The sequence below is a fragment of the Antechinus flavipes genome, chromosome 3 (assembly GCF_016432865.1).
Source record: "Antechinus flavipes isolate AdamAnt ecotype Samford, QLD, Australia chromosome 3, AdamAnt_v2, whole genome shotgun sequence".
Lineage (NCBI taxonomy): Eukaryota > Metazoa > Chordata > Mammalia > Dasyuromorphia > Dasyuridae > Antechinus > Antechinus flavipes.
The window spans coordinates 495,122,291-495,150,076 of record NC_067400.1 but is presented as its reverse complement, the minus strand read 5'-3'; the positions used below and the strand labels follow the sequence as shown (position 1 = coordinate 495,150,076).

Below are 27,786 nucleotides of genomic sequence, written 5' to 3'. Positions count from 1 at the left end.
TACTTTATACTTCATGTAGTTATTCCTGAACACCAAATCAGATGTCTGTGTTTTAAAAATGAGTAGTGTTTTAAAATCTGGAACTAAAGAATTGGGGTGTTGGCTTCTATTTGTGTTGTACATCTTCCAAAAACTTTTAACTGAAGAGTTTGTGCACTGCAATTTTTTCCACAGAGTTGGAATTTGAAGCAGTGTTTTCATTTCTTCAAGAAAAACATGGTACCTCTAAGCCTAACTTCATCAATATGCCTAAATATATATTTTTTAATATGGGGAGAAAGTGTGCAAGGTAATTGCATACAATTTTCTACCATGGTAAGTAAATTATATTTTTTAATAAAAAGAATCCGATTAAGTAATTTTCACAGAAGAATCTACATTTGCAAAAGTTTCTTGTACTATTAATAGTTATATAATTTAGTTTATTTTAATAAAATATTGAGATTGATGACAATTTTATTAGTATTTTTATATTTACACTATCATCCTTTATATGGAGATTTAATGGTCTTAAAACAATTTCCAAATCATTTTAGTTTATTTTTTAAAAAAACAATTGAAGGACTGAAGTTAAAATGTGACTCATGGCAAAAATTAAGTTAATGGAATATTTGGATAGAAATATACTTCATTTGAATGAGTATTTTGTACTTTAAATATTATGTTTATTTTTTTTTTTTCTAGAGAGTTAGGAAAAATAACCTAGGAGAAAAAATACCTAATTTATATGTATATCTATTTATCTGTCTATTTAGACTTTATATTTTGTATACATTTATTTAAGCTCCTTAATATTTTAAATTCCATTTTTATATGTAAAATTAATTTATTAACTTCAAATATCAGAAGTTTTCATTTTTAAAGTGAATTAGCTGAAAGATAACAAAATAATAATTTAGTATTTCCTTAAAACTTAATTCTTTTAGATTTTTCACATGGGCTTAAATAAAGCTGTATTTATATAGCCACATATTTTAAGTTTTCTAAAATTCTCATTATGTCAGTTATTACCTTTCCATATTGCAAAACAAAAGTAAAGAATAACTACTTCTAAAAAGAGATTTCTATGCAAGTTTTCTCTTTTCTAAAACTATTTCTAAATTCTGATGTTTCATATAGAACTATTTTTGAACATAATTTTTCCATGATGCTTGTCTATTGTTTACAGTAGTGATTACAATAGAGGAAATCTGTGAATAGCTTGTGAGACAGACAGAGGTAAATAGAGAGAATGAACTCTCTCTTAATTTTTTCCTCTTATTTCCTAAAAGGAAGCTAAACCGAATGAGAGAAAATCCTATACTTTTGATTTTAGGAAAAAACTTAAAAACTAAAGTACCTAACTAGCAAAGCTAGACCAATCATATGGCTTAAGACCATTTTTCATTTCCTATGAAGTGATAAATCACCAAGATTCAGATGGTTTACAATTTTAGACTTTTCGATGAAACTTTTGGCCTGCAGAAATAAAGCTTACATTAAAGGAAAGTCATATCCCTTAGATCTCCCAATGAAAGGAGAAAGGTGTGGTCTGGGAGATGTATCTATATTATAGGGCAGGGTTTTTAAAAAAACCTTTTTGTGTGTTGTGAAATTGTCAGTATGTTCTCTTCTCAGAATAATGTTTTGAAAAAATGCCTAAAATAAGATGCATAGGAAATCAATTATGCTGAAATAAAGAAGCAATTTCTTCCCTATTCAAATTCCTAGAATCCCAGAAATCTATCCATGGTTAAGAACCTTAGTCCTAGGACTACTCCTGTCCTCTTCCTCTCCCACCCCCCATTCGAAAGGACGAAGGGGTGGTAGCTGCCTTATATGGCAAAACCTTGGCTTATAGTGCCATCTTCTGGTTATCTAGCAAAGAAACCTTTATCTTCTGCCCATCAGAATATATTTATTGCCTTGACAAGGATTACTTTTCAGAAATATACTCCATAAAAGCATATTACTTAATTAATTTCTTTACAATTTTTACATAATTAAATACCAATTAATTCATTCAGTAATTCATTTCCATTTCCCATTTCTATATCTTAAACCCTGATTCCCACTCCTGCAGAGGAATCCAAAATGCCCAATCCACTCCATACTTTGGGCTACTCACATCCTTGCAGTGAACCTTGAGAGTCACCAATTATAATTCTTTTTGTAAGATGGAGGACCACTGGATCTTAACAGCTACCCTGTGATTGAGCCTTAAGGACCACAAACTATTCTGCCATTATAGCTTTCCAGGACCTGATCGTTTGTTCTGATGCAATAGCTCCAGAAGCATAGGCATTTCCATCTGCCTTGTTGATTAAGAATTTAGGATTTTCCTCCTATCCTGCCACTGTACACTTAGGGTCATTGTGCCTTTCCCTCCATACTGAAGCTGAATGTTTATCTTTTCTCTCTCCCAATTAGAATTTCAATTTCTTGAGAGCAGAAGCTTCATTGTTTTCTGTTTGTATCCACATTAGCATACTGCTTGGCACATAGTAAGCACTTAATGAATGCATTCTCTTTTTTTTTAAAAATTTTTATTTAATAATTACTTTATATTGACAGAATCCATGCCAGGGTAATTTTTTTTTTTTTACAACATTATCCTTTGCACTCGTTTCTGTTCCAATTTTTTCTCCTCCCTCCCTCCACCCCCTCCCCTAGATGGCAAGCAGTCCTTTATATGTTGGATATGTTGCAGTATATCCTAGATACAATATATGTTTGCAGAACCGAACAGTTCTCTTGTTGCATAGGGAGAATTGGATTCAGAAGGTATAAATAACCTGGGAAGAAAAACAAAAATGCAGATAGTTCACATTCGTTTCCCAGTGTTCTTTCTTTGGGTGTAGCTGCTTTTATCCGTCATTTATCAATTGAAACTGAGTTAGGTCTCTTTGTCAAAAAAATCCACTTTCATCAAAATATGTCCTCATACATTATCATTGTTGAAGTGTATAATGATCTCCTGGTTCTGCTCATTTCACTTAGCATCAGTTCATGTAAGTCTCGCCAGTCCTCTCTGTATTCATCCTGCTGGTCATTTCTTACAGAACAATAATATTCCATAACATTCATATACCATAATTTACCCAGCCATTCTCCAATTGATGGGCATCCATTCATTTTCCAGTTTCTAGCCACTACAAATAGGGCTGCTACAAACATTTTGGCACATACAGGTCCCTTTCCCTTCTTTAGTATTTCTTTGGGATATAAGCCCAATAGAAACACTGCTGGATCAAAGGGTATGCACAATTTGATAATTTTTTGGGCATAATTCCAGATTGCTCTCCAGAATGGTTGGATTCGTTCACAACTCCACCAACAATGCATTAGTGTCCCAGGTTTCCCGCATCCCCTCCAACATTCATCATTATTTTTTCCTGTCATCTTAGCCAATCTGACAGGTGTATAGTGGTATCTCAGAGTTGTCTTAATTTGCATTTCTCTGATCAATAATGATTTGGAACACTCTTTCATATGAGTGGTAATAGTTTCAATTTCATCCTCTGAAAATTGTCTGTTCATATCCTTTGACCATTTATCAATTGGAGAATGGCTTGATTTCTTATAAATTTGAGTCAGTTCTCTATATATTTTGGAAATGAGGCCTTTATCAGAACCTTTAACTGTGAAGATGTTTTCCCAGTTTGTTGCTTCCCTTCTAATCTTGTTTGCATTAGTTTTGTTTGTACAAAGGCTTTTTAATTTGATGTAATCAAAATTTTCTATTTTGTGGTCAGTAATGGTCTCTAGTTCATCTTTGGTCACAAATTTCTTTCTCCTCCACAAGTCTGAGAGATAAACTATTCTATGTTCCTCTAATTTATTTATAATCTCATTCTTTATGCCTAGGTCATGGACCCATTTTGATCTTATCTTGGTATATGGTGTTAAGTGTGGGTCCATGCCTAATTTCTGCCATACTAATTTCCAATTATCCCAGCAGTTTTTATCAAATAATGAATTCTTTTCCCAGAAGTTAGGGGCTTTGGGTTTGTCAAACACTAGATTGCTATAGTTGACTATTCTGTCTTGTGAACCTAACCTTTTCCACTGATCCACTAATCTATTTCTTAGCCAATACCAAATGGTTTTGGTGACTGCTGCTTTATAATATAATTTTAGATCAGGTACAGCTAGGCCACCTTCATTTGATTTTTTTTTCATTAATTCCCTTGAGATTCTTGACTTTTTATTGTTCCATATGAATTTTGTTGTTATTTTTTCTAGATCATTAAAATATTTTCTTGGAAGTCTGATTGGTATAGCACTAAATAAATAGATTAGTTTAGGGAGTATTGTCATCTTTATTATGTTCGCTCGGCCAATCCAAGAGCACTTAATATTTTTCCAATTATTTAAGTCTGACTTTATTTGTGTGGAGACTTTTTTATAATTTTGCTCATATAATTCCTGACTTTCCTTTGGTAGATAGATTCCCAAATATTTTATGGTATCAACAGTTATTCTGAATATGAATGCATTCTCAATTAATTTATGGTTTGGTCACCCAAAGAGAGGTGATGGTGGAGAATTCTCTAAGGACTATAAAGAATTTGACATTTACTTAGCATTTATGCTCATAATGGAATCCAACAACAGATACTTCCTATTGAATAATATCAGTTAGTGACTAACAGTGCCACCTGGTTGTCATGAAGTTTTGAAAAAGGAATGGTTAGAAAGTAGGTGGACAGCTAACTGAGAGAAGAGACAATGTCATGGCAGAGAGGAGAAGAAAGAACATTCAGGATCAGGGTGTGGTTGATAGAATCATAACCTTTAGAGAGGTCAAGGAGAATGAGGATTGGATAAAGAAAAGGGGATTAATTAATTTAGAGATCATTCTTCACCTTGGAGACAGAGTAGTTTTAGAAAAATGATTGAGTTGGAAGACAGATGAGACTGAGAAGTAAAAACAAAAGGGGGGGGGTGGCGGTAAATTTAAAGGACCATTTCTAGAAGTGTGTGTAAAAGAAGAAATATAGGACAATAGTTTGAGAGAATGGATGACAAGGTTAAAGGAAAGATTTTTAAGGATGAAGGAGACAGGCATATTTCTGTCATTCAATTAATTGATCAACAAGCATTTATTAAACATCTTATTAAACATTAAAGGAGAAAATGAATAGAGATTGAGAATGAAAGAAAGAAAAGAATTGTCAATGGGAAAATCTAGAAGAGCTCTAGAGTACCAGTAGAAGAGTTAGCAAGAAATTCTACTTCATTAGAAACCGAAAGAAGGAAAGAGAAGCTGGGAGAAGATAGAGGATTTCCTAGGAGAGAGAGAAAAAGGAGTTCTCAGTAGATGTCTTTATTTTCTCAGAAAAATAGGTGATAAAGTTCTCTGCAAGGAGGGAAAGAGAGTAATAGAGGTGGTTTGGAGATGAAATGGCTTGGATTAGAGGAAGCCTTTAACGAGGGAGTGCCATGGATAGAACAGAGAGCCTGCAGATCAGAGTTCAAATCTGGTCTCAGACTTTTTCTAGCTAAGCGACTCTTGGTAAGTTTGCCTCAGTTTCCTCATCTGTAAAATGATCTGGGAGCAGGAAATGCTGAGTCATTCCAGTATCTCTGCCAAGAAAACTCCATGTGTTGTCACAAAGAGTTGGACATAAGTGAAATGACAAAACAAGAAGTCACTGTGGAGAATATTATATTGAGACAATCAAGGAAGAATAAAAGTTCTATATATCAGCAAGGGACTAGGAGAGATTTTTTTTTTTTGCATAAAACCTATGATTTGATGGTATAAGAAACTATGAGTAAGGAAACGCTTTATCATTGAAAAGCAGAGCCTTGTCTACAATTTGTAGTCAAAAATCTGCCTGAAGAGAAGAACCTAAACACCTGCTAAGTTGTTGTTATTTTACAAAAGATAAGGTGAGACAGGTACTACTATTATCTTCATTTTACAATTGAGGAAACTGAGACAAAGATTGAGTGATCTGCCAGACTCATACTAGTAAGTATGTGAGACCATATTTAAACTTTCTAACTCCAGGCCAACTGCTTTATTCCTTTATCCTTCAGCTAATTCTCAGTGTCTAAGGTAATGAGAGATTGAATGACGTATCCTGTATTAAGTTGACTTTTATCAAGGGCAGAATTTGAACACAGGCCTTTCTGACAACATATCATATTGTCTTTCTAATTAAATGTAGATCAAAATAGTGAGCATAGTCCTACTAGTTGAACATTTTTTTAGAGGGGCAAAGTCAGCAAATAGTGGCGTTTAACCAGAGTTGGGGTTTGGCAAAGAGTGCCTGGAGAGAGAAGTGAATATAGGCTTAGGGAAAATGAGATGGAAAGAGTAAAAATAGGAGATTGTGATTGAAGAGAGGAAAGTGAAAATTTTATATCCTGAAGGTAGAACAAGGATTTTAAAGATGATCATCCTTTTATGTTGCTGAGGCGAGTGAAGATAGACTTTACAGCAATTTAGGAAATTGATAAACTAAAAGGTTACAATATTCAAAGGAACATTTACATGTATTTATATGTGTGTAATATTTGTACATAATACATTTGAAAATTCTTTTAAGGAAAATGAATTTGAAATTATGTTAAATATTTAATATATTTGTCTATTTTGATCCAGATCACAAGAGAGTGGTGTGGGGAACTCTCATTATGGAAACCTTTTCTGTGATAAAGATCATCTCTGTAATGATGCCATTGAGCAACTCATCTCTAACTTGTAGTCTAAGAGAGTTGTCTGAGGCATGGAGAGGCTAAGTGACTACTGACCTATGGTTATTCAGTTTTTGTATGTATATTATATGTGCCTATATTTGATTTGAATTTGAACCCAAGCCTTCCTGAATCCAAGGTTTCCTTATTTCCTCTATATATTACATTATGCTTTTCCTCCTATATAATTACTAATATATATATATGTATTTACTATATAATATACTTTATTTTTTTCCCCTTTACTTCTCTATTGATGTGATAGGATTCTTCAGCGATTAATATTCTTGAAGAATTATCCAATAAAGGAAGCAAAAGTAACCCTAATGATACTGCGCATAAGGAAAATTGTGGTGAATCATGTACAGTTCAAACTAAAATTACACGAGAAGAGAAACATTTCATGTGTAGTAAGTAATCTTTGAAAATAGCACCAATAAATCATTTAATTTTTTAATTTTGTGATTGGAAAAAATTGTTTCTGTTTATAGGTTAATTTTGGGTAGTTTTACCTACATCTTGACTGCCTGTCTTGGTCTGCTGCCAGTTATTAATTAAATTCTGTGAATTGCAATGACTGACTATAGAAGGTGGTAGTGATTTGATATTATGTAAATTTATAGAAAGCAGTCTGCTTATTCCCATTTTGAGCAGGTAAAATTCTTCCTGGTTATATAATGAACAAGTATGTGACAGAAAAAAAATCATATAAGCAAATATTCATTTACCATCTACACTATGAGATTATTTCTTAGTTGGGTGTTATAGATATATGTTATAGAAATATGAAAAGTTGAGCTTTCCCTTTTAGTCCTGCTTTGTGGAATTGTGATCCTCAGTAGAACAATTTGTATTTGGCTTCTTTCCCTGCCCTTCCCTATTTTTCTTATTACTACTGAGGATTCTATCCACCTCCTGGTTACCTAGTTTTGCACCCTTTATATTATACTCTCCTCACCCTCCATATTCAATCTCTTAGCAACTTTTGTGGCTTCTATTTTTAAAGCATTCTCATATATGTCCTCTTCTCTGCTCTGACACTGCCACAATCCTGGTACTAGCTCTTATCACCTCACATATGGACTGCTGCAATTGTCTTCTGATTGATTTTCCTGCTGTGACTCACTCCACTATTATATTACCTAGTTAGCTCTTAAACTAATCTTTCTAAAGTTCAGGTCTCACCATGTCCTAACCACTTCCCTTATTCAGTTATCTCCAGTGGCTTCCTATCACCTCTGATATTTGCTAGTTATATGGCTTCTTTGAGTCTGCTTCATACCTGCAGGATTTATTTAACCAATGACGCAAATGAAGTAAAGAATGTAGAGCATTTTGTGAACTATAAAGTAGTATTTATATAAATGCTATATATTCTTCTCTATTAATTAGATTGTTTTCAAGAAGAGATTGAGTAACCATTTTTCAAAGATTTTGTTGAATTGATTCATGGTTTAACAAGATATTAGCTAGATTAAATTCTATGAAATGAAATGATTAAAAATAAAGGTTAGCAGCAATGATAACTCACATTTATACAGTACTTTTCACTTTTCACTGTTTTTAAAAAAATATTTTATCTCATTTGAGTTTCACAGTAACTCTGTAAAATATTCAGGGGAAGGAAGGCCTTACTACTCTTATTGTACATATCATGAAACAGACTCAAGATTGCTGTGACTTTTTTTTTTCCCAAGGTCACTCAGCTACTAAGTGGCACAATTGATACTCAGACCCAGCTCCAACTGCTAAAACAATACTTCTTGCATCTCCAGTTTTTAGCTCAATAGATGGCATATAGTAAACACTTAAATTCTTGTTGACTGATTGACTTTCCAATACAGCACAAATCTCAACAGTTTCTAGAACCTAATTATCTAAAGTTTTTGAATAATAAGAATTTCTCTCCACTTTTATGAGAAAGAAGGGAAATTTAGAAACACTTAATAACAGTATTAAATACGACAAAACAACTTCCAAGGTATATTCTAGTCTTGGTATAATTTCAGACCAATTTCCTACTTCTATACGTGCGTATATACATATATAATGGGATTTGATATCTCTTCCATCTTTTGTATTTACTTCTAAATAATATGAATTTAGATGTGAATTTGAGTTAGATCAGTTTGTTGAAGTATACTATGCTTACTAAGGCATCAAAAACTAATACATTTTAGAAAGGTTTTTAATAAGGGATAAAATAAAGATTAAGGAAAACAGTAATTATCTTAGCACTATTTTCTAAATATTTGAGTTAAGGTTATTATTAATCTCATATTTAGCCAAAATTCATGAAATACAAGATTTTTCTTTTCAGTCTAGTAGTTTTGTACAGCAATAATAAATACCTCAGGAATTTATCATGATTTAAGGGAATTTGCAGAGTTCCATTGTTTCCTATACAAGAAGCACCAAGAAACTACTCAGAAACATGATGGATGAACAGCAAGCTTCTTTGGATTATCTATCTAATCAGGTATTGATTGAATTTCTTTGTTGTGTATAACATATCTACTTTTTTGTCTTGGCTGGGGTTAACAATTATCATTGCTTGAAATAAAATTAAAACTTTAATATTTTCACAAAGTAGGCATGCAATCCTGTAGTATGGACTTATAAAGTACAGAAATTCACCTCTTAACATCCTGTATAATAGAGGCACAATAATCTTAACCTGAGAAGTATCAGAAGTGTATTCAAACATAAATTTACTTAAATCTGTTTTTTTCCTTTTCCTTTTTTTTTTTTTTTTGCTTATGTAGGTGAATGAGCTTATGAATAGAATCCTTCTTTTAAATACAGAAGTTTTCAGAAAATATCTGGATCCCTTTCCCCATAGACCAGTTCAGGCACATGGTATGAACTTTGCCTTTTCTTCTATTTCATAGCTCTTTTATGTATTAGAAGTGCGATGGATGAGACAATGGCATTTCTTTATTTTTAGAAGAGTACAACCAGCTCCTTATTGCAAAATAGAATTTGAGATAGTAACACCAGCTATAGAGTAAATTACATTGTAAACTTTATGTTTGTGTATGTGTGTGTGTATAAATATATGTATATACACACACATACATACATACACATATGCATATACTATCTGCATCTATATACTATTTTTGGAAATGTTTTGAAATCTGTGACTTTGTAAAAGTACTTTGAACTTGAATATAGTTATATTCCCCAAAATATTCTAGGTGCCCATTATTTTTGATAAGTATCTTCAAAAGGGATAGAAAGTTTGCAGCAAAATTTCTGATGCTTGAAATATGTTTCAAATTTGAAAGAATAGACATGATGAGATGAAAAACAGATATATTTGGAGTTAGGGAACCTGAATTCACATCTTGGTCCTATAACCTAGAACTTGTGTGATTACAGGCAAATCTATGTACATTGTTTTCTTTTCTGTAAAATGAGGAGGTTTTATAAGATGACTTTTCAAGTCACTTTTCAGTTCCAAATCTATCAAAAAGTCATAGACTCTAAAGGTTTGAGAAAAGAGCTGAATAAATATGAAGAATAGTCAATCTATTTACTTAATTCTAAAATACATTGGAACCTCTCAGATTATTGAAAATTATTTAGCATCTGGGGACATGCCTAATACATTACACATGGATTTCCCTTATAAGACTACTCCAGATTTAAGGGACTCTTTGTGTCTTTATCCACTGAAAATCATTGCTCATAAACTCGAATCAACGTATATACTTTTATTAGTCAGCTAGGCGACACATTTCAAATACTAGAGAATTAGTTCCAAGGAAGGACATTTAATGAACTATCACAATAATAAAAGTATCAATGAAAAAGTATCAATAGAGCGAAAAATTGCTCTATCAGTCTTGTGTAGACTCTTCCTCAAATGTATATATAATATGAAGAGTAGAAGTATAGACACACATGGGTAACATTAAAGAATTGCACATGTAGGAAATGTATATCTAGGGCATATTCATAGAAAGTCATATAGAGGAACACATATAATTAGGTTGGCCAATTAGAATGGCATGTATTTAGGAAACATATGTGGCTTTGACACATTCATGGACCAGTGACACAGCTTAAACATTTTCTGTGTCTTTTAGTGATTGTGCTACATCTGCAGGCTCCCCCATCTTGGTCTCATGAGGCAATTGTTTGGCAGGATTTTATTTCTATTTGGCAGTCTCTATTACTAATCCCCCTATTTTCTTTTTGCTTCTAGCATCTGACTTCAGTGAGAATAATTAGCTTGGGTGCTAGCTTTTCTTCTTCTTGAGTAAGCTTCATCATACTCTTATAGTTTAAACCTCATGGATTTTACTCCCTTTACAAATTTTGAATTTCTCTGATAATTATTTTTATTTGTATTGAAATGTAACATCAAACTCTTTTTCAAATATTCATATCAGTATATAGGATGATAAAACTGTGCTGTATTTGAATCCCCAGCACCTAGCATATGATTGGTGCTTAAGAAATATTTGATTAATGTGTTTCTCTGATCAGAAGAAGAGAAAAAGTCACTTCAGATCCATTTGTCTATTGCTATTTACATTGATAATCCTAGGAGGTATAGTTCGGGAAGCTTGAAGAAATGGAAAGTAAATTGAGATAAATCTTTTATTAATTTTTTTTTCAAAATTGAGGAAAGGGAGAAAAGAGATGGTTTTGAAAAATTCTGAAGTAAAGATGAATAATCATTTAAATCAATATGACTGTCTTAGGAGCAAGAAATTCACATCTCTCTCATGCAGTCCTTAGTGAATAGAAGAGACATTTTGTAGTAATTATTATCTATTTTTTTAAACATTTGCAAAGCAGGATTTACTTCTTCTCCTTGTTTTTGTCTTTCCCTGATTTTTAGAATTAAGATAGTTTTATTGCCAATAATTAAAAGTTATAATTTTCCTGAAAATAAATTGCCATGTAAATTCTTAATTTTCATTTGTTCATTTTAATGTGCTAAGAGACGTCTTTCTAAAAATGCCAAATTAGAACTCTTTTTGCTTGTTCTTCAGGTTTGGACTGCACTGATATTAAAGATACAATTGGCACTGTAACAAAAACTCCAAGTGGTTTGTACATAATACACCCTGAAGGCTCCAGTTACCCTTTTGAGGTATGCATAATGCTTTTACATGTTGTATGAGATAGGGGACAAGCATAGAGACGGAACTTGTGATTGTACTGGTGTACGGCGCTCTGGTAAGGAATTTCCTCTGTCAGTACACATTGATAGCTTCTTTTAAACTTATAGTCTTTGACAGATGCCAGGAGTACTGGAAAATTAAATTCTTTGCATAGGGTCATAGTAAGTGTTAGAGGAGGGAATGGAATCCAGGTCTTGCTGTTTCCAAGGCTGGTGCTCCACTACATTGTTTCTTAAAATAAGCATGTGGATTCAGAATTTTAATTCAATACTTTTATAATATATTTTGTAAATATTTCTGAATAAATCTATAATAATTCTGCTTTTAGTTCTGTTAGTTTCTGGAGTTCTGGTGCTTTGTGATGCTTAAATAAAACACAAGCTGAACTAATTTTTTTAAAATTAGGAAGTTTTACAATTTTAGTTTCAGTGGTCATAGTTGCTGTATAGTTAAGATATAGTTAAGATATTTGGTTCAAGATCTTATGTTGTCATAACAGCAATAATGAATATTTATTGACATGAAAATATAAGCACTGGCCTAGGATTAACTAAAGAAAAATATTTTGATTTTCCTTCCATATGATCTCAAATGTTTTTTGAAGTTAAACAATTTGGTATTATATTTTTTGCTATGCACATAGCAAGCTTTTGTTAAATGTTGGTCAAGTGCCTGAATTTAGGTAGTCTGATTTTTGTATTTGTATTTGTATTTGTACTTAAAACCTTTATAGGATTACTCTATATAGGTCATACTCAAAACCTTTATAGTTCTGACAAGGCTTTGCTAGCCTTGTCAAAATTTCCATAGTCTTCAATAACCCAGTATCACTGCTTACCATATTGAAGAATAAAAAATAAAATGTTTTATATTACCAAGAAAAATTATAAAATATACATATGCAGGTTGGTATTATGATTTTAAATAAGTTTTAAATTATATTACAAGTTTCCATGAAATATATTATTTATAAAAATAATTTTTTAGTCACACTTTCCTACTATTATATAAATACATTAAATTGTTTAAAGAAAAAATAAATATATTTTAACAATTTATTTATTTATTTCTTTTCAAAACATATGCATGGATAATTTTTCAACAATGACCCTTGTAAAAATCATACCATACTTCATAGCATAATTTATTTAGCCATTCTCCAATTGATGGGCATCCACTTAGTTTCCAGTTTTTTGAAAAAATAAATTTCAATTAAAAGCGAATTTTTAAAACATGAAGATGGAAAAAAGTATAGTGCAATGATGAATGGTAAAGTTTTCTAAAATGTTGTTATTATAGGTAATGTGTGACATGGATTATAGAGGAGGTGGATGGACCATGATACAGAAAAGGATCAATGGAGTAATTGATTTCCAAAGGCTGTGGTGTGATTATCTGGATGGATTTGGTGATCTTTTAGGTTCAAATTTATGTTTATTCTTCTTAATTTTGGTCATTTTTGGTCCCTTTTAGAGAAAACGATTCTGTGGTCAGAATTTTGCTGACAGTAAGTCATGTTTCCAATGTACTTTGTTGTTAATATTAATAATAATAACGAGGACAAAATAGCTGGGAATCTATGTAGTACTTTACAATTTTTCAAGTGCTTTTCTTTTATTATTTCATTTCCTACTTCCAACTGACTTGTGTGATAGTTTCCCTAATATAATCTAACCTACTCTTTTCCTTTTTTATGATTTTGGAATCATGTTATTCATTTATAGTGTTGATCTAAGATATATCAATTGATAGAAAAGCTTAGTATGTTGTCCATTTAAATATATATATCATAAATCTGGGCAGTAGACATTCTAGTGTTTAGGGCTTGATGTCATCTGCAAACAGGAGCATCTAGAGGACTTCACTAAAACAAGGAATTTTTCTTTAATTTCAATTATTTCCTGGATCTTTTCCACAGCAGAGTTTTAAGTCCCTTGATGAGGGGGACTTAGTGAGAGAATAAATTAAGCAGAGCTTTCCCAAAGACATTTTTAAAAAGAGAAAAAGGATAACAAATGAAATAGAAACGGGAAAGATATTTATAATGCTGTTTTCACCATCAAGGACAAGAGAACCACCACACCTGAACTCTAAAATTCCTATATATATAGAAGAGATAAAAATCTCACTTTAAGAGAGTATAGCAGAAAAGCACTTGGATCTGACCAAGTTTAATAGAGCTAATTCATACTAGAGGTGGAACAATTGTTTAGGTAATTTTCTGATATTAATAACAATAAAATATTCAAACAAGGTTCTTTCTGGTCTATATTTCATGGAATCTTGAATAATTTTATTTATGTTTGGGAGACACCTTAAAAGAGTTGATTGTACCAAGTCAAGTTAAAAAAAATAATAATCAGTAATAATCACAGTAGAATATTGTATTCTTCAAATCTTTCTGTAAATTGTATAGGGATGATATGATTTGCCGGGGAATATTGCTTCTAAATGTTTGCCTGTTCCCTTTTAACACCATAAATATGAGTGCTTTTATGTATGTGTAATTATTGTCATAAAATTTTTCATCATTTGGGAAAGGAGTCTGGGTTTCTCATTGCTGATACTACCCTATTGACTTTTTTTGATGTTAATAAGGTTTGAGAATTTTTTCCATTGCTTCGGTGTCTTGCCTTCCTTTGAATACTTTGTATCCTAAATATATATTCCTAAAGGTCCTTACAATTGTTCCACCTCTAGTATGAATTAGCTCTATTAAACTTGGTCAGATCCAAGTGCTTTTCTGCTATACTCTCTTAAAGTGAGATTTTTATCTCTTCTATATATATAGGAATTTTAGAGTTCAGGTGTGGTGGTTCTCTTGTCCTTGATGGTGAAAACAGCATTATAAATATCTTTCCCATTTCTATTTCATTTGTTATCCTTTTTCTCTTTTTAAAAATGTCTTTGGGAAAGCTTTGCTTAATTTATTCTCTCACTAAGCCTATATACCAGCTTTATCCTCCACTGTTTTTTTTTTTTAATTTCATAAGGAGATACTGTTCATAATCTTCTATCATCTTTCTCAAATATATTTTACAAATAAGTTTTTAATTCTCTTGGCTGTTTTCAAAAAAGTCATGTATATTCAAATACATGTGTATATTTATAACTAAGTTAAGCAAAAGATTAATGATTATATGGACAATTTCAACTAAAAATTAACACTTGGGCAATGATTCCCTTTTTCTTTACTAATGTTTCCACATAAAACACCTTAGCTTCTGGCAGTTGAGATATACTGTGGTAAAAAAACCAAAACTTAATTTTTGCTTTCTGTAATTTTAAACTGACATTTTCTCTTTACAGGAGAATTTTGGCTAGGATTAAAAAAAATATTTTATATTGTAAATCAAAAAAACACCAGCTTTCTGCTACTTGTGACACTGGAATCTGAAGATGAAACATCTGCTTATGCATCATACGAAAACTTTTGGATAGAAGATGAAACAAACTTTTTTAAGATACACTTAGGACGCTATTCAGGAAATGCAGGTAAAATTTCCTCCTTAAAATTATACCAGTAAATGAAAATATATCATATAACAGTTAATGAAAGTTTAACAATGTTTATATGCTGTTAGCATTAATTATCATAGACTTCTTGATTGCTAGTGATAGAATGTGTTGGAAATGAGAAACTTGGACAGTATTTTGTATTCTAAATTTCTTGATTCTATTATTTTGATTTTGTATGTCTTATAATTTTCAAAGTGCTTTTATGTGGATTATCTCACTTGATTCCTACAAAAATATATCAAGAACAAATTGTGCGGGGTAGCTAGGTGGTGCAGTGGATAGAGTACCAGCCCTTAGGACCCGAGTTCAAATTTGACCTCAGACACTTAACACTTCCATAACACAGTATAACTAGAGTGACATTGAGAAGCATTGACTAATCAATACTGCTAAATTCTGGTAATAGATCAAGGAGGGTTGCTAATTAAAGACCATTTGGCAATGAAAGATCATTGGAATTGGGGAATAACTTTGTTATATTATATATGTATGTGATACAAAATTATTATGTAATAAGAAACAATGAGTGTGAAAAGTTGAGAGAAATATTATAAGAGCTGTATGAACTGAGGCAGAACAAATTAAACAGAACCCAGATGATAATACTAACAATATTGGTGATAGTTACAATAGTGTAAACAAAACTGACTATGAAAAGCAATTAATTTATTATTAATTGTAATAACCCATTTTTGTGACAGACAACTGTTGAAGAGACTCAACTTCCATCTTTTGTAGAAAGATGGAGTCTTTCAGATATGAAATGTGATATATATTGTCATAGTCACTGTTTTAGTTGGTTTTCATAAATGTTTTTCTTTGTTGTAAGAAAGGGTGCAGTAGTAGTGGGGGTGTGTAGTTAAAGGGGAAGTGATTGTGATGTAAAAATAAAAGGTAACAGGAAATAAAAAGGGAAAAAAAGAAAAAAATCACTAATGACCTTTGAGACATTATCAATAGAGTCCAAAGGGAGAGAAGTAAAATTGTAAAGGTAAAAGAAATGGTGTCAGAAAGTTAGAAATATAGGAGAATAATTTAAGGAATAGTGGTGTGAATGAAAGTACATTCACATATATTCATTATGTATGCATGTATTTTTAGGATAGTGGAATAATAAACCTATCTGGAGATATAAGGAAAGATCTAGTAAATTCAGACTGAAGATGATAGTGTGGTAAAAGATCCATATAGACAAATTCTAGAGACGATTGGTAAGACTAGGAATAAAGGGTATAAGTAAGGAAGTTTAAGGATAAAAGTGTTTAAGGTAAATGTCTTCCTTTTATTTATAACCCAATTTGTCATTGCTAAATTAAGTGAAAAATGTTGTAATTTTTATTTTATTTTGTATATAGTCAATAATAATTATCAGGTGATTGATTTGGTTTTTGAAAAAAAAGTTCTCTGTAGAATATTGGCAAATTTATATATAATACTTTTGGCCTCACATTATCTGATTTAATATTTACATAGTCTAAACCTGTCTACCACCTTCTTAACTTTGACTTTTAGAGCTGGCTAGAAGCACAATTTAGAAGATACTTGAATAGCCTAAAAATTCTAGTGTATAATTCCTCCTGAATAGATACTGATATATGAAATACTTATTGTGATCAATAAAGATTAAATTGTAATTACATATAATTTTTGCCTTTAAAGTATTTATGAAATGTCAATGGCAGAGTAGGTTGAAAATATTCAATTATATTTATGAGAAATGTTTTCATGTTTAGTCATTGTCAGTCTGTTTTATCCAGGTGATGCATTCCGTGGTTTCAGAAAGGAAGATAATCAAAATGCAGTGGCTTTCAGCACTTATGATGTTGATAATGATGGATGCCGCCCAACATGCATGATTGGTAGTCAATCAGTCAAGAGTTGTAGTCACTTTAATAATAAGACGGGTTGGTGGTTTAGTCAGTGTGGCTTAGCAAATCTTAATGGTGTTCATCAGTATCCCGGAAAGTTGCTCACATCTGGAATTCACTGGGGTACATGGGTTAAAAACAATTCACGGATCAGACTCAAATCTGTTTCAATGAAAATACGAAGAATTTACAATCCACTTTTCAAATAATTAACCATAAAACAATAATATATTATTTTGCACATAATATAATACTATTCTTTTCAAATGTCTGTATTTCTTTTATCAAAAAAAAAAAAAAAGAGCTTACATTTATAAAGTACTTTATGGTTTAAAAAGCACTTTTCCTCACAATAACCCTGGGAGGTATATTGTGTAAGTATTATTATATGCATTTTATGGGTAAGGAAATGAGGTCAGAGAGATTAATGACTTCTCCAATGCCACTTAACTGGTTAAGTGTTATAGTGGAAACATGAATTTGAAATCTCCTAACTCTAAATCCAAAATTTCATTTATGTTATATTTGGAATCTGCTTATTATGGAGTCCATTCTAGGCCTCAGTTTTTAAGAAGTAAAAGTTTAGCCTAAAATGATAAGTGACATATAGTAGAAACATTAACAATATACAATTAGCTCCTTTAAAAAAAGCTGTTTAGCTTCTGTCCAGCTTATTGGATCTTTTAATTTCTGGGTTTTCTCATTGATTCTTCTTATTGTATAACAAATAAGACTATTTTCATAATAGAATGTATCTTCAAAATAACATTGAAGGAGAAAATGTCTTGATGGCAAGAATTATGTTTCCTTTTTCTTAGTGTCTGATATATAGTTATATATACACATATATCATAGGAATATCTGTTGAATAAATAAACTGTAAAATACTTGTAAGAAAACTTTTCAAGCATCCTCAAGGACTTTATAGGGGTCAATTTACATAAAAACTATACATTAATTAGAATTCTATGTTGTTTATTCTGAAGGACTATGTTTTAAAAGGTGATAGGTTGAATCTTGCTAACCTACTTTGAATAGTTGGAAATAATTAAGTTGTATTTCTTTTAAAAATACTTTTCAATTCACTTTTACTATCCAAATTAATTTCCCTACTTTCCACATAGTTAAAAATTATCGAAATTATACATATGTAGTCAGATATTATGATTATGTAAAATTGCAATTTCTAGGAAGTATTTTCTTTGGCACTGGAAACAGCCATAGTGAAATAACATAATAAAACTATCATGCTTATCTTTATGGGTATCGTTTTCTACGAATTATTAAACATACAGGAAACTTCCATTGGAGGATTATTGAGGAGCAACTTTTTGTGCAAATTAATAACTTAAAGCATGTATTTGAACATTATTTGACTTGGTATCTAATATTGGCCCATTTTTGCATCCATTTCATATATTGATGTAGTAATAGATTCCTTATTATTAATAAAAGAAGGTGTTATAAAAGTTGCTTTTAGTAATTTCCATCTTTTACAACTATTGAAGCTATTTTTCCAATAATTTTATTTTTGTTTTCATTAAGTTCATTCCACATTTTAATCCAAATTGGCTATATGAAAACATAGCACTTCAAGTTTTTAAGAGGCTAGTATAAATAGATGATATGTGTTCCAAGGGAAGTGAAAATAAAAACATAGTTTAGTGGTAAAGAAGTGGCAATAGAGCTAGCAAACATCCATTCTCTCACCTTTGCCATTGAGTTAAGACTTCATGTAATAAAGGTCAAGATCTCAGGAAAGAGGGTGAATGGATAGAAAATCTTCATTTCTCATGAGAGAGGACAGAGGTGGAAATAGCATGTTCAAAAAGAACTAATTTTAAATTTTTCAGGGTAATGGAAGAGGTGAGGAATGGGTTTAAAAATAAAGAGTTTGCTTATGCTAGAGTGGGAATTCTATAGAGCACAGCAACAATAAGTAAAAGATAAATATCCTTGCCTTGATGAAAGGAGGTGAGAAGAAATAACTGAGGGATGGGAATGAGATGTGAAATACAGGTAGTAGCAAGGTTGAGATATTCACACTCAGAGAATCAGATATAGATACTGATAATGAGTAGAGGAATTAGATGGGTGATACAGATGGAATGAATGTACATGACAACCATGAGGAAAACCAATACAGGAATGAAAAGATGCTTTTATTTGTATACTAAGAGTTATTAAAAGTTCAATGAAGGAAAGTGAAGAAAATATAGAAACATAGGTAGAGGGATAACAGAAACATCTAAGAATAATATCATTTAAGTTATAAAATGGTTCATGCAACATGTGCTTTCAATTTTCATCAACAAAGGGAATTAGAAAATAAGTTTTAGAAAACAATCTACATAGGAAAATTCATGATTTGATGAATTCTGGTTTGACTTTTCTTGTTTTCAGCAAAGCAATTCTAATGAAGTAAAAATAGTTTTTCCATACACTAATGTGAACTCAAGAATTAAACTAGTTTATATGGCGTGGTAGAATTTAATGTTTTAAACATCTGGAAGGACAACTTGATAGCATTTCATTTTCTACTGAGGCCTGAGTTACTTCATATTTCAGTAAGTTAGTCTTCAGAATTGAATGGTATTATACTAACTTTTTAATTTCTTTTTTGTGAATTGAGACATATTTAAAACATCTGATTTGTCAACATTGGGTCTTTAGAAAATATTTTATTTAAATATCAATTATGGAGTTTTTAATTTTGTAGACATGTTTTTGTCGTCCAAGGCTATTGAAACAAGTTTATAATGTTCCAAATACCTGAATAAGAACAGAAAAAAATGCAGAAGAATTTGATAGACTACCATCAAAGAGTGTCTTTCAACAAATTTTATAGGAATTAGATTCTAAGAAAAACAAACCCATATGGGTTATAAGTAAAATATAAAAAGAGTGAAATCATCATATAGTCAAAACTTTTTGTTATTATCTTCTAAATCTATTTTAAGCAAATGAGAAAATTTACATAAAATAGTGTAATATAGACCTCCATTTAATGTAAATTATTGTTGTAGTTTTTGAACTGAGCCTTACATGGTAAAAGTAACACCTTCTGAATGTTTTTCAAATATAAAAATTTTATTCCTAGTGTCAAGAATTAATATGATGTATAAAGTATTACTGATATATCTCCCCACTCTCTACAGCTTCCTGTGTTAAATTGCATGGCACTGATAATATGTTTTTAATTTTTTAGGACTGACGATACATATATATATGTGTATATATATGTGTATATATATATATATAGAGAGAGAGAGTCTTCTTTAAAAATTTTATATTGAAATTTAGACACTTATATCTTTATTTATTTAAATTATTATAAAACTGTGGAATAATATAATTTTAGAATTGGAAGAGATTTCAGAAGTCATCTAGTACAACCCTTACCCAAATCATAAATCTCAACTTAAAAACTCCCTGATACATTTTCATTTTGCATATAATATATGTGTCCACATGGTTTTGTCTAGATGTGGCTTGAAGGCAGGTAAGAATAGATATCTTTAGAGTTTTAAGATATCCACTCTTGTACAGGGAAGAGTGATTCCTGCCTGGAGGGGAGGCAGGAGGTTGGGGCCAAAGGCTAGCTACTCTCCTCTTCTCAAAAAAAAAAAAATGGGCTAGAAATATGTCTATCTGTCTTCTTTGTTGCATGTTGATAGGTTTTTTTTTTTAATGGTTCAGTTGCATTTCAATTGTATCTGTGTGGGACAGCGACCACTAACTTCAAACAATTCAAATAGATGTTTCTGAGTCAGAGCAGAAACCAGTTTATTCAATTCCTGCAAGAAAGGAATATTCTAGTGAAGGGAGGCAAAGGACAGGTAACAGAGTAGGTTTGTTTTATACCCTAAAACAACTTTATATCACATCTTGGGCCCCAACTGTCCCTGATGTAGTATCAAGGCACACAATCTGTACTCCACCCTTAGGGTACAAGAACAGGGTGACTATAGATTACAAAGTGGTTTGTGTGAGATTAAGCAAGGGTACAAACAAGAAGGGTAGCCCCAAAAGTTTGGCAGGTGTCAGTTTTTCAAGCAGGCCTCACGTCCTTTGAATCCCACTTAATCCCTCCTTTTTTGTGTGTCCATTTGACTCCTCACACCTATCCTGATACAAATTTTCAACTTCTATATCTATTTCACCTTCAGGACTTCCCCTATCTTCTTGATTTATGGGTTCTCATATCTGATTCCCCATTAACTGGATTTTACAGAAGTTACAGACCATGAATCTCTACCTCTCATTACATAGCCAATCTTTCTTTTGGGAAAAAAATAAACTTCACCCTTGATTATTCCTTGTTGTTCTTGTGAGTTTCAGTTTTCTAATTTAAATTTCATTTCTCTAATTTAATTTTTCATACCTGTGAAAAACAAATGCTCATCCATTCCTCACAATTCCACTTTTTTCTTTTAGAAATTTGGTTTCTACATCCTTTTCTAACCTCTCACATTTGGCTAATTTTTTTTACATCCCACTTCATAAAAGTCTATTAAATCCTGCACAGATCTCCTTACACAGGATGGATAATTAATCCCTGAATTCTCGGCTAATTCTTCTGATAGGACTTTACTAGGAATGACACTACTTCCAACTTTAATACTTGTTTCTCTTTCTGCCAATAACCTTTTTAGAGTCATTCTATTTTTCCTATGCCATTTCTGTTAATGGCACCTAACTATTCTATTATTCCCCCTTCAGTGCTTCTCTGGTGTAACTCAACCACTAATATTTATTCACCGGAGTAGGAATGATTCAAATCCAGAACTAGATTTCTAGCATTTTAATTCATCAGTTTCTATCCTTGACTTAATTCTTCCTGATTTAGTCTTTCTTACTTCATCAAATGCCAAGATAAAAGGAACAGCTTGTTGGATCGGTGCACAGGTGCCTATTCAGTTCCTGGACAAAGCAAGTTTTAGAAGGCTGCCTCCACAATACCATCTGAGGTTTGATTGCAGTATACTCATTTGCGAAATTGCCAGAGCTACCCTCTGTTACACTCGGGTACACTCCACTACAATCCCTAGATTTTGGAATCTTTCATCCTGCCATGGGAGGCAAGCTGATTGATCTCCAAAGTAAGCGACTAGTATAAAACATTGCAGTTCTCCCTAGGAATGTTATTTTGGGAACAAGAGGGATTCATTCTTGTGTTTTTCCATACTCAAAGAGAATGGTATTATCTAGACATGGGGCAACCTGTAGCACAGACATAGGAAATGCTTTTTGATCAGATTCTTATTAATTTACTTTACCAATTCTACTTGGGCATTGCTTAAGTCCTTAACTTGATTCCAAATATTCCTAAGAGATCTATAACTGTTACATATATAACCTACTCTTTGATCTGCATTTTCTAAATGTCTAGCCCTTGTAGCAAACCAAACATTTAAAATTGGACAGATAATTCCATAAATACCTCTTTGTCTATTAGTACACTATTGTACCTACTTGTCAAGGCTAGTTAAGTCTCTGCTATAATTTGGTATGCATCAAACGAAATTGTTTATGCAATATTCTTTTCCAGTAATATTAACCTGATGCCCCATCTTAAGCCCCAAATATGATTTAAGTAAATCAACATAACCTTTGCCCTTCACAGGATTGCTGGACTCTTTACAGGGAACCCATTCAGACACTGGGTAATTCGGAGTCCATTCACCAGCCAGATCCAGGTTCTTCCCAAACAAATGGGGCCCAAAATCTTTTGGGGAATGGAGTAATAATCTCATCTTCTGAAACTACTTCCTGCCCAGAATGGACATTAAACTGGATCATCCTAGAGGATCCTGTTTGAAGGGGTTTGAGCTGATTGAAGATCCAGTGGGTTGAGTCAGTATTGACCCTGAAGCTGGTCAATACAAACTATCTAGTGCTGGCCATTTGACAGTAAATTGCTCAAAGTCTAGGGGAAAACAAATCTAAGAAAACGAGAGAGAAAGAGAGAGAGAGAGAGAGAGAGAGAGAGAGAGAGAGAGAGAGAGAGAGAACAAGTACAAAGAGCAGAACCCTCATTCTTGGGAGATATGCTTATATCTTCCCTGAAGATTTTGTAAATAGTTAGGCATCTTATCTTTTTTTAGAGACCATATTATATCCCAAAAACAATTTTTAGAAGGGGAAAATCCCATCAGAATAACAGAGGTATTCACAAAATCTTTCATTAACAGATCTCATTTATCCATCCTTAAAACTCTGAACAAGTTTCAGGAGAAGAGAAGATTCAGTGGCACTTTTAGACTCCTGAGACTAGTGAAAAGAGATTTCACAAGAGCTTTATAGTCTGTAGACTTAAGAAATTCCACTGGCTTGGCTCTGGGATTAGAAGATGGCCTGCAGGTATTTAAAAATCACTCAGATTTCTATAAATTTTCCCATTGGTAGGAAATTATTATCAATCAATTACATTGATGTAACAAAAAATTTCATAAGTTACATCCCTCTAAGAAAACTTGAGTCCACTAAAATCCTCTTCTTTAAACCATAAGAAAGATATTTCAGCTTCAGTTTCAATAATAAAATAACAGGTCCTATAGAGACTTGTATCAATTGTTTTTACATTTACATGTAAGGACCTTATGTAGGTCCTTAAAGGACCTTATCTCATACAGACACATACATCTAGCAACAGATTGATGACCAGGCCAAAAACTTATTTACCTAATTATAAGATATAATGAATACATGTTTTCAGATCAGAAACAGCAAAATATTAAATACTTGATCTTTGCTTATGCTTTCTATTGACCACTTTAATTATAAAAATTTGCCATAATAGGAAGCAAGGGCATGATTATAACAGCATCAAAACTGATCCTTCAGAGCCTCAGTCTGAGGGCACAGTTGACAACCTATCATGTATTAATCCCACTTTAGCCATTTCAGTTCTTAAATGGTGAGTTACTAACAATAATTCATCAGATAATTGTCTCCAAATTCAAAACTCAATCCCAAGAGATTTCATCTCAATAGCAAGTTTCCCTATCATTTTTTAAATCCTAAACTATCTCATGTGCTTGTAGAGCAAGAAAGCTATAGATTATATTCATTAAACAATGAAACCATTATGTATTTAATAAATATTAGATAATATGCTGAATGGGTTTTGAAATAAGCACTTTCAGACAATTTGTAGTTAACCAGAAATGTAATAAACTTCTCTTAGATTTTCCTTGCATTGCTAAGAGGTAGAATCTTTGATACATCATCACAAATGACTTTGCTTTAAAATAACCACAGACATGAAAAATAAAACAAAATAACTTTCAGTTATTAAAACCATGTAAATGTTCCTTTAAATAATAGAAGCAATTAATGTTAAAGCAATTTCATTTAACCAGCATGGAGACGGGAGAAGTTTGGGTGGGGGGAGTGAACTCCAGTGTGTGGGTTTCTTTTCTCACTTCTAAGAAGCAGTCTCATTCAGTGGGGGAAGGGTGGACTAAGCTTTCATCTTCCCAAACCAATAGATTTTTTCCCTTTCCCCTTCCCCTGTGCCATGTGGTATCTCCCCTAACTCCACTATGCTTTCTAATCCCACTTCTAGCCAACTCTCTTTTTAAAAAAAATTATTATAGCTTTTTATTTAAAGATATATACATGGGTAATTTTTTAGCATCGACCCTTGCAAAACCTTCTGTTCCAACTTTTCCCCTCCTTTACCCCCACCCGCTCCCCAGATGGCAGGTAGACCAATACATGTTAAATACAATATATGTTTACATATCCATACAGTTATTTTGCTACACAAGAAAGATTGGACTAAGACATAAGGTAAAAACAACCTGAGAAGGAAATCAAAAATGCAAGTGGACAGAAACAGAGGAAGTGGAAATGCTATCTTGTAATTCATATTCATTTACCAGAGTTCTTTTGCTGGGTGTAGCTGGTTCTCTGCTGAACAAATGGAACTGATTTAGTTCATCTCATTGCTGAAGATGGACACATCCATCAGAATTAATTATCATGTAGTATTGTTGTTGAAGTATAGAACGATCTCCTGGTCCTGCTCATTTCACTCAGCATCAGTTCTTGTAAGTCTCTCTAGGCCTTTCTGAAATCATTCTGTTGGTCATTTCTTACAGAACAATAATATACCATAACATTCATATACCACAACTTATTCAGCCATTCTCCAATTGATGGGCATCTATTAATTTTCCAGTTTCTGGCCACTACAAAGAGGGCTGCCCCAAACATTTTTGCACATACAGGTCCCTTTCCCTTTTTAAAGATCTCTTTGGGATATAAGCCCAGTAGTAACACTGCTGGATCAAAGGTATGCATAGAGCTCCAAATTGTTCTCCAGAATGTTTAGATGTACTTACAATTCCACCAACAATGTATCAGTGTCCCAGTTTTCCCACATCCCCTCCAACATTCACCATTTTTTTTTTCCTGTCATTCTAGCCAATCTGACTGGTGTGTAGTAGGATCTCAGAGTTGTCTTAATTTGCATTTCTCTGATTAATGATTTGAAGCATCTTTTCATATGTCTAGCCAACTCATAGCTAACTTTCAGGAGTTAGCCTGCTAGCTAAACACAAGCACCAACCTCATAGGAGGTTTCTTTTCTCCTGGCAAATGGCAAGTTCCACAAAGCAACTTTGTCTTTCCATCATTAATTATCAAAACATCTTTCTATACTCTCCCACTCTATTTCATATTTACTGTTCTATCCTATCTATTCTATTCTATTGGAATGTCGATTTTATCCCTCCATTTTTGAGTCCTGAAACCCATATTTTGGTGCCAGCCAAAACATACTGCTCCTCTCTGTGCCCTCCTACATCTGCTCTTTCTCCAACAACTGAACACATCAATAATCCTTAACAATTTTAGGTTTCAATATTACAATAACCCCAAACAACTTAATTAGCAATTTCACAATTTTCATAAGTGTTAGCCAGATAGACATAACATAGCCTATCATAAAAATGAATGATAAAGATCCTAAATCATAAAATATCATAAAAATTATTTAAAAAATCATAAAAAAATCTCATGTAATTTATAGTCATGTTTCCAATTTTAATAAACACCAACTTAAAAAATTATTTTAAAATTCAATACTTTAGCTTGTGAGATTCTAACCAGATGTTCCATTCAAACTGTCAGTTGCCTTTGTGTTGGTGTTCAAATGTTGGAGTTCTTGTTCTTCTCAAAACACAGCTCAAAATAGTGCAGCCAAGTGATAAAAGTTCAGATCTTTTATTTTGTCTAATATAGCCCAGTTAGCTTAGAGGTCTATCTCTCTGCTTGGTTCCAAGAGCTCCCTCCGAATGTCTCCAAATCCAAAGGTTTTGTCCTTCAGCCTCTGCCTCTGCTTTCTTCAGCCTCCAGAGCCAGTACCAAGTTGAATCTGTCTTGCCTCTGAGAGAGCCTTCGTAGCTTTTTCCTCTGAAAACTCTTCTTCCGCCACCAGCCAGCCAAGTGGAAAATATTCTGGAATAGATCTCTCTTCACTGGTCTTATATCTGACCTTTCTGAGAGAATGGGATTATGGGTTTTCTCCCATAGTGCTCTCTGGCCCTAAGAACTTTAAGGGAGGTGTGAATTCTTTGTAACAAAGTTACAAGGTTTACTTTGTGAATCTGGCATACTTGTGAACTCTGATGAGTAAAGGTGTAAATACAAGCACTGTACTAATTAGTTCTACTTAGTACCTTGTTTCAGGTTCTGGCCCAAAACATCTTCTTGTAAGATCAGATCAACTCTAATTAGTTGGCAGTTTGTCAAGATTCCAACACCTTTGCAAATCAATCTTTCTTGTCCCTTGTTTTTAAAACCAACTTTAAAAATATTTAAGTAGGGGCAGCTAAGTGGTACAGTGGATAGAGTACCAGTTCTGAAGTCAGGAGGACATGAGTTCAAATCTGCTTAGATACCCAACACTTCCTAGTTGTATGACCCTGGGCAAGTCACCTAACCCCAAGTGCTTCTTCAAAAAAAACAAAAACAAAATCTAAATAAATTGTAACCAAATTTCATAAAACTTATACATATGTCTAATAGAGCTGACTAAAATTTAAAGCATAGCTCATAATTTTTACTAATTACCCAATATACAATTTAGAAAGCAATAGATTTCATCTGATTAAGAGATACAAACATGTGACCTCTTTAGTTAAGTTACCAGACAACTCTGTTTTAATAATCATTTTTTTAACTTCAAATCAAATATAGATTTAAACTTCTAGTAATAATACTACAATATTAATGCATATATAGTTCTAAAATCTTATTCCCAAATCTATCAATTGAAAGTAATTCTATCATTTACCATTTAAATTTAAATACACAGTAATTTAGGTCACATTTTTTGGAGAAAACTTCAAAACTCCATTCTCAATGACTGCCTGAAGTCTTTGAAATACACTATGAGACCTGAGACGGAAACACAGCCCTTTGGGAGCAAAGTGGCAATGACTTCTATCTCTGTGCCTAAATTTTATACTCTTCCTTATGTGGACTGTTGTACTCAAGCCATGTGGAGTTAGATCATACCCTTTTACAGAATTCAGAGTCCCCTGGGAAGAGTTTTGGGA

At 32.4% G+C, this 27,786-nt stretch overlaps 1 protein-coding gene across 2 annotated transcripts in view; it reads left to right on the top strand.

Moving 5' to 3' along the window:
- The window catches only part of ANGPTL5 (angiopoietin like 5), a 107,665-nt gene that overhangs the window by 16,741 nt on the left and 63,138 nt on the right, over positions 1 to 27,786 (top strand). The window contains exons 2-8 of one of the 2 annotated variants that reach the window (XM_051986859.1): positions 6,953 to 7,097; positions 9,063 to 9,166; positions 9,453 to 9,546; positions 11,697 to 11,797; positions 13,128 to 13,248; positions 15,138 to 15,323; positions 17,105 to 18,475. In XM_051986859.1, coding sequence (XP_051842819.1) covers positions 7,091 to 7,097; positions 9,063 to 9,166; positions 9,453 to 9,546; positions 11,697 to 11,797; positions 13,128 to 13,248; positions 15,138 to 15,323; positions 17,105 to 17,424 — 933 coding nt within the window. In that variant the 5' untranslated portion in view covers positions 6,953 to 7,090 and the 3' untranslated portion in view covers positions 17,425 to 18,475. Of the gene's footprint in view, positions 1 to 6,952; positions 7,098 to 9,062; positions 9,167 to 9,452; positions 9,547 to 11,696; positions 11,798 to 13,127; positions 13,249 to 15,137; positions 15,324 to 17,104; positions 18,476 to 27,786 lie in introns of those variants that run through there. The other variant, XR_007952110.1, reaches the window with a different exon arrangement.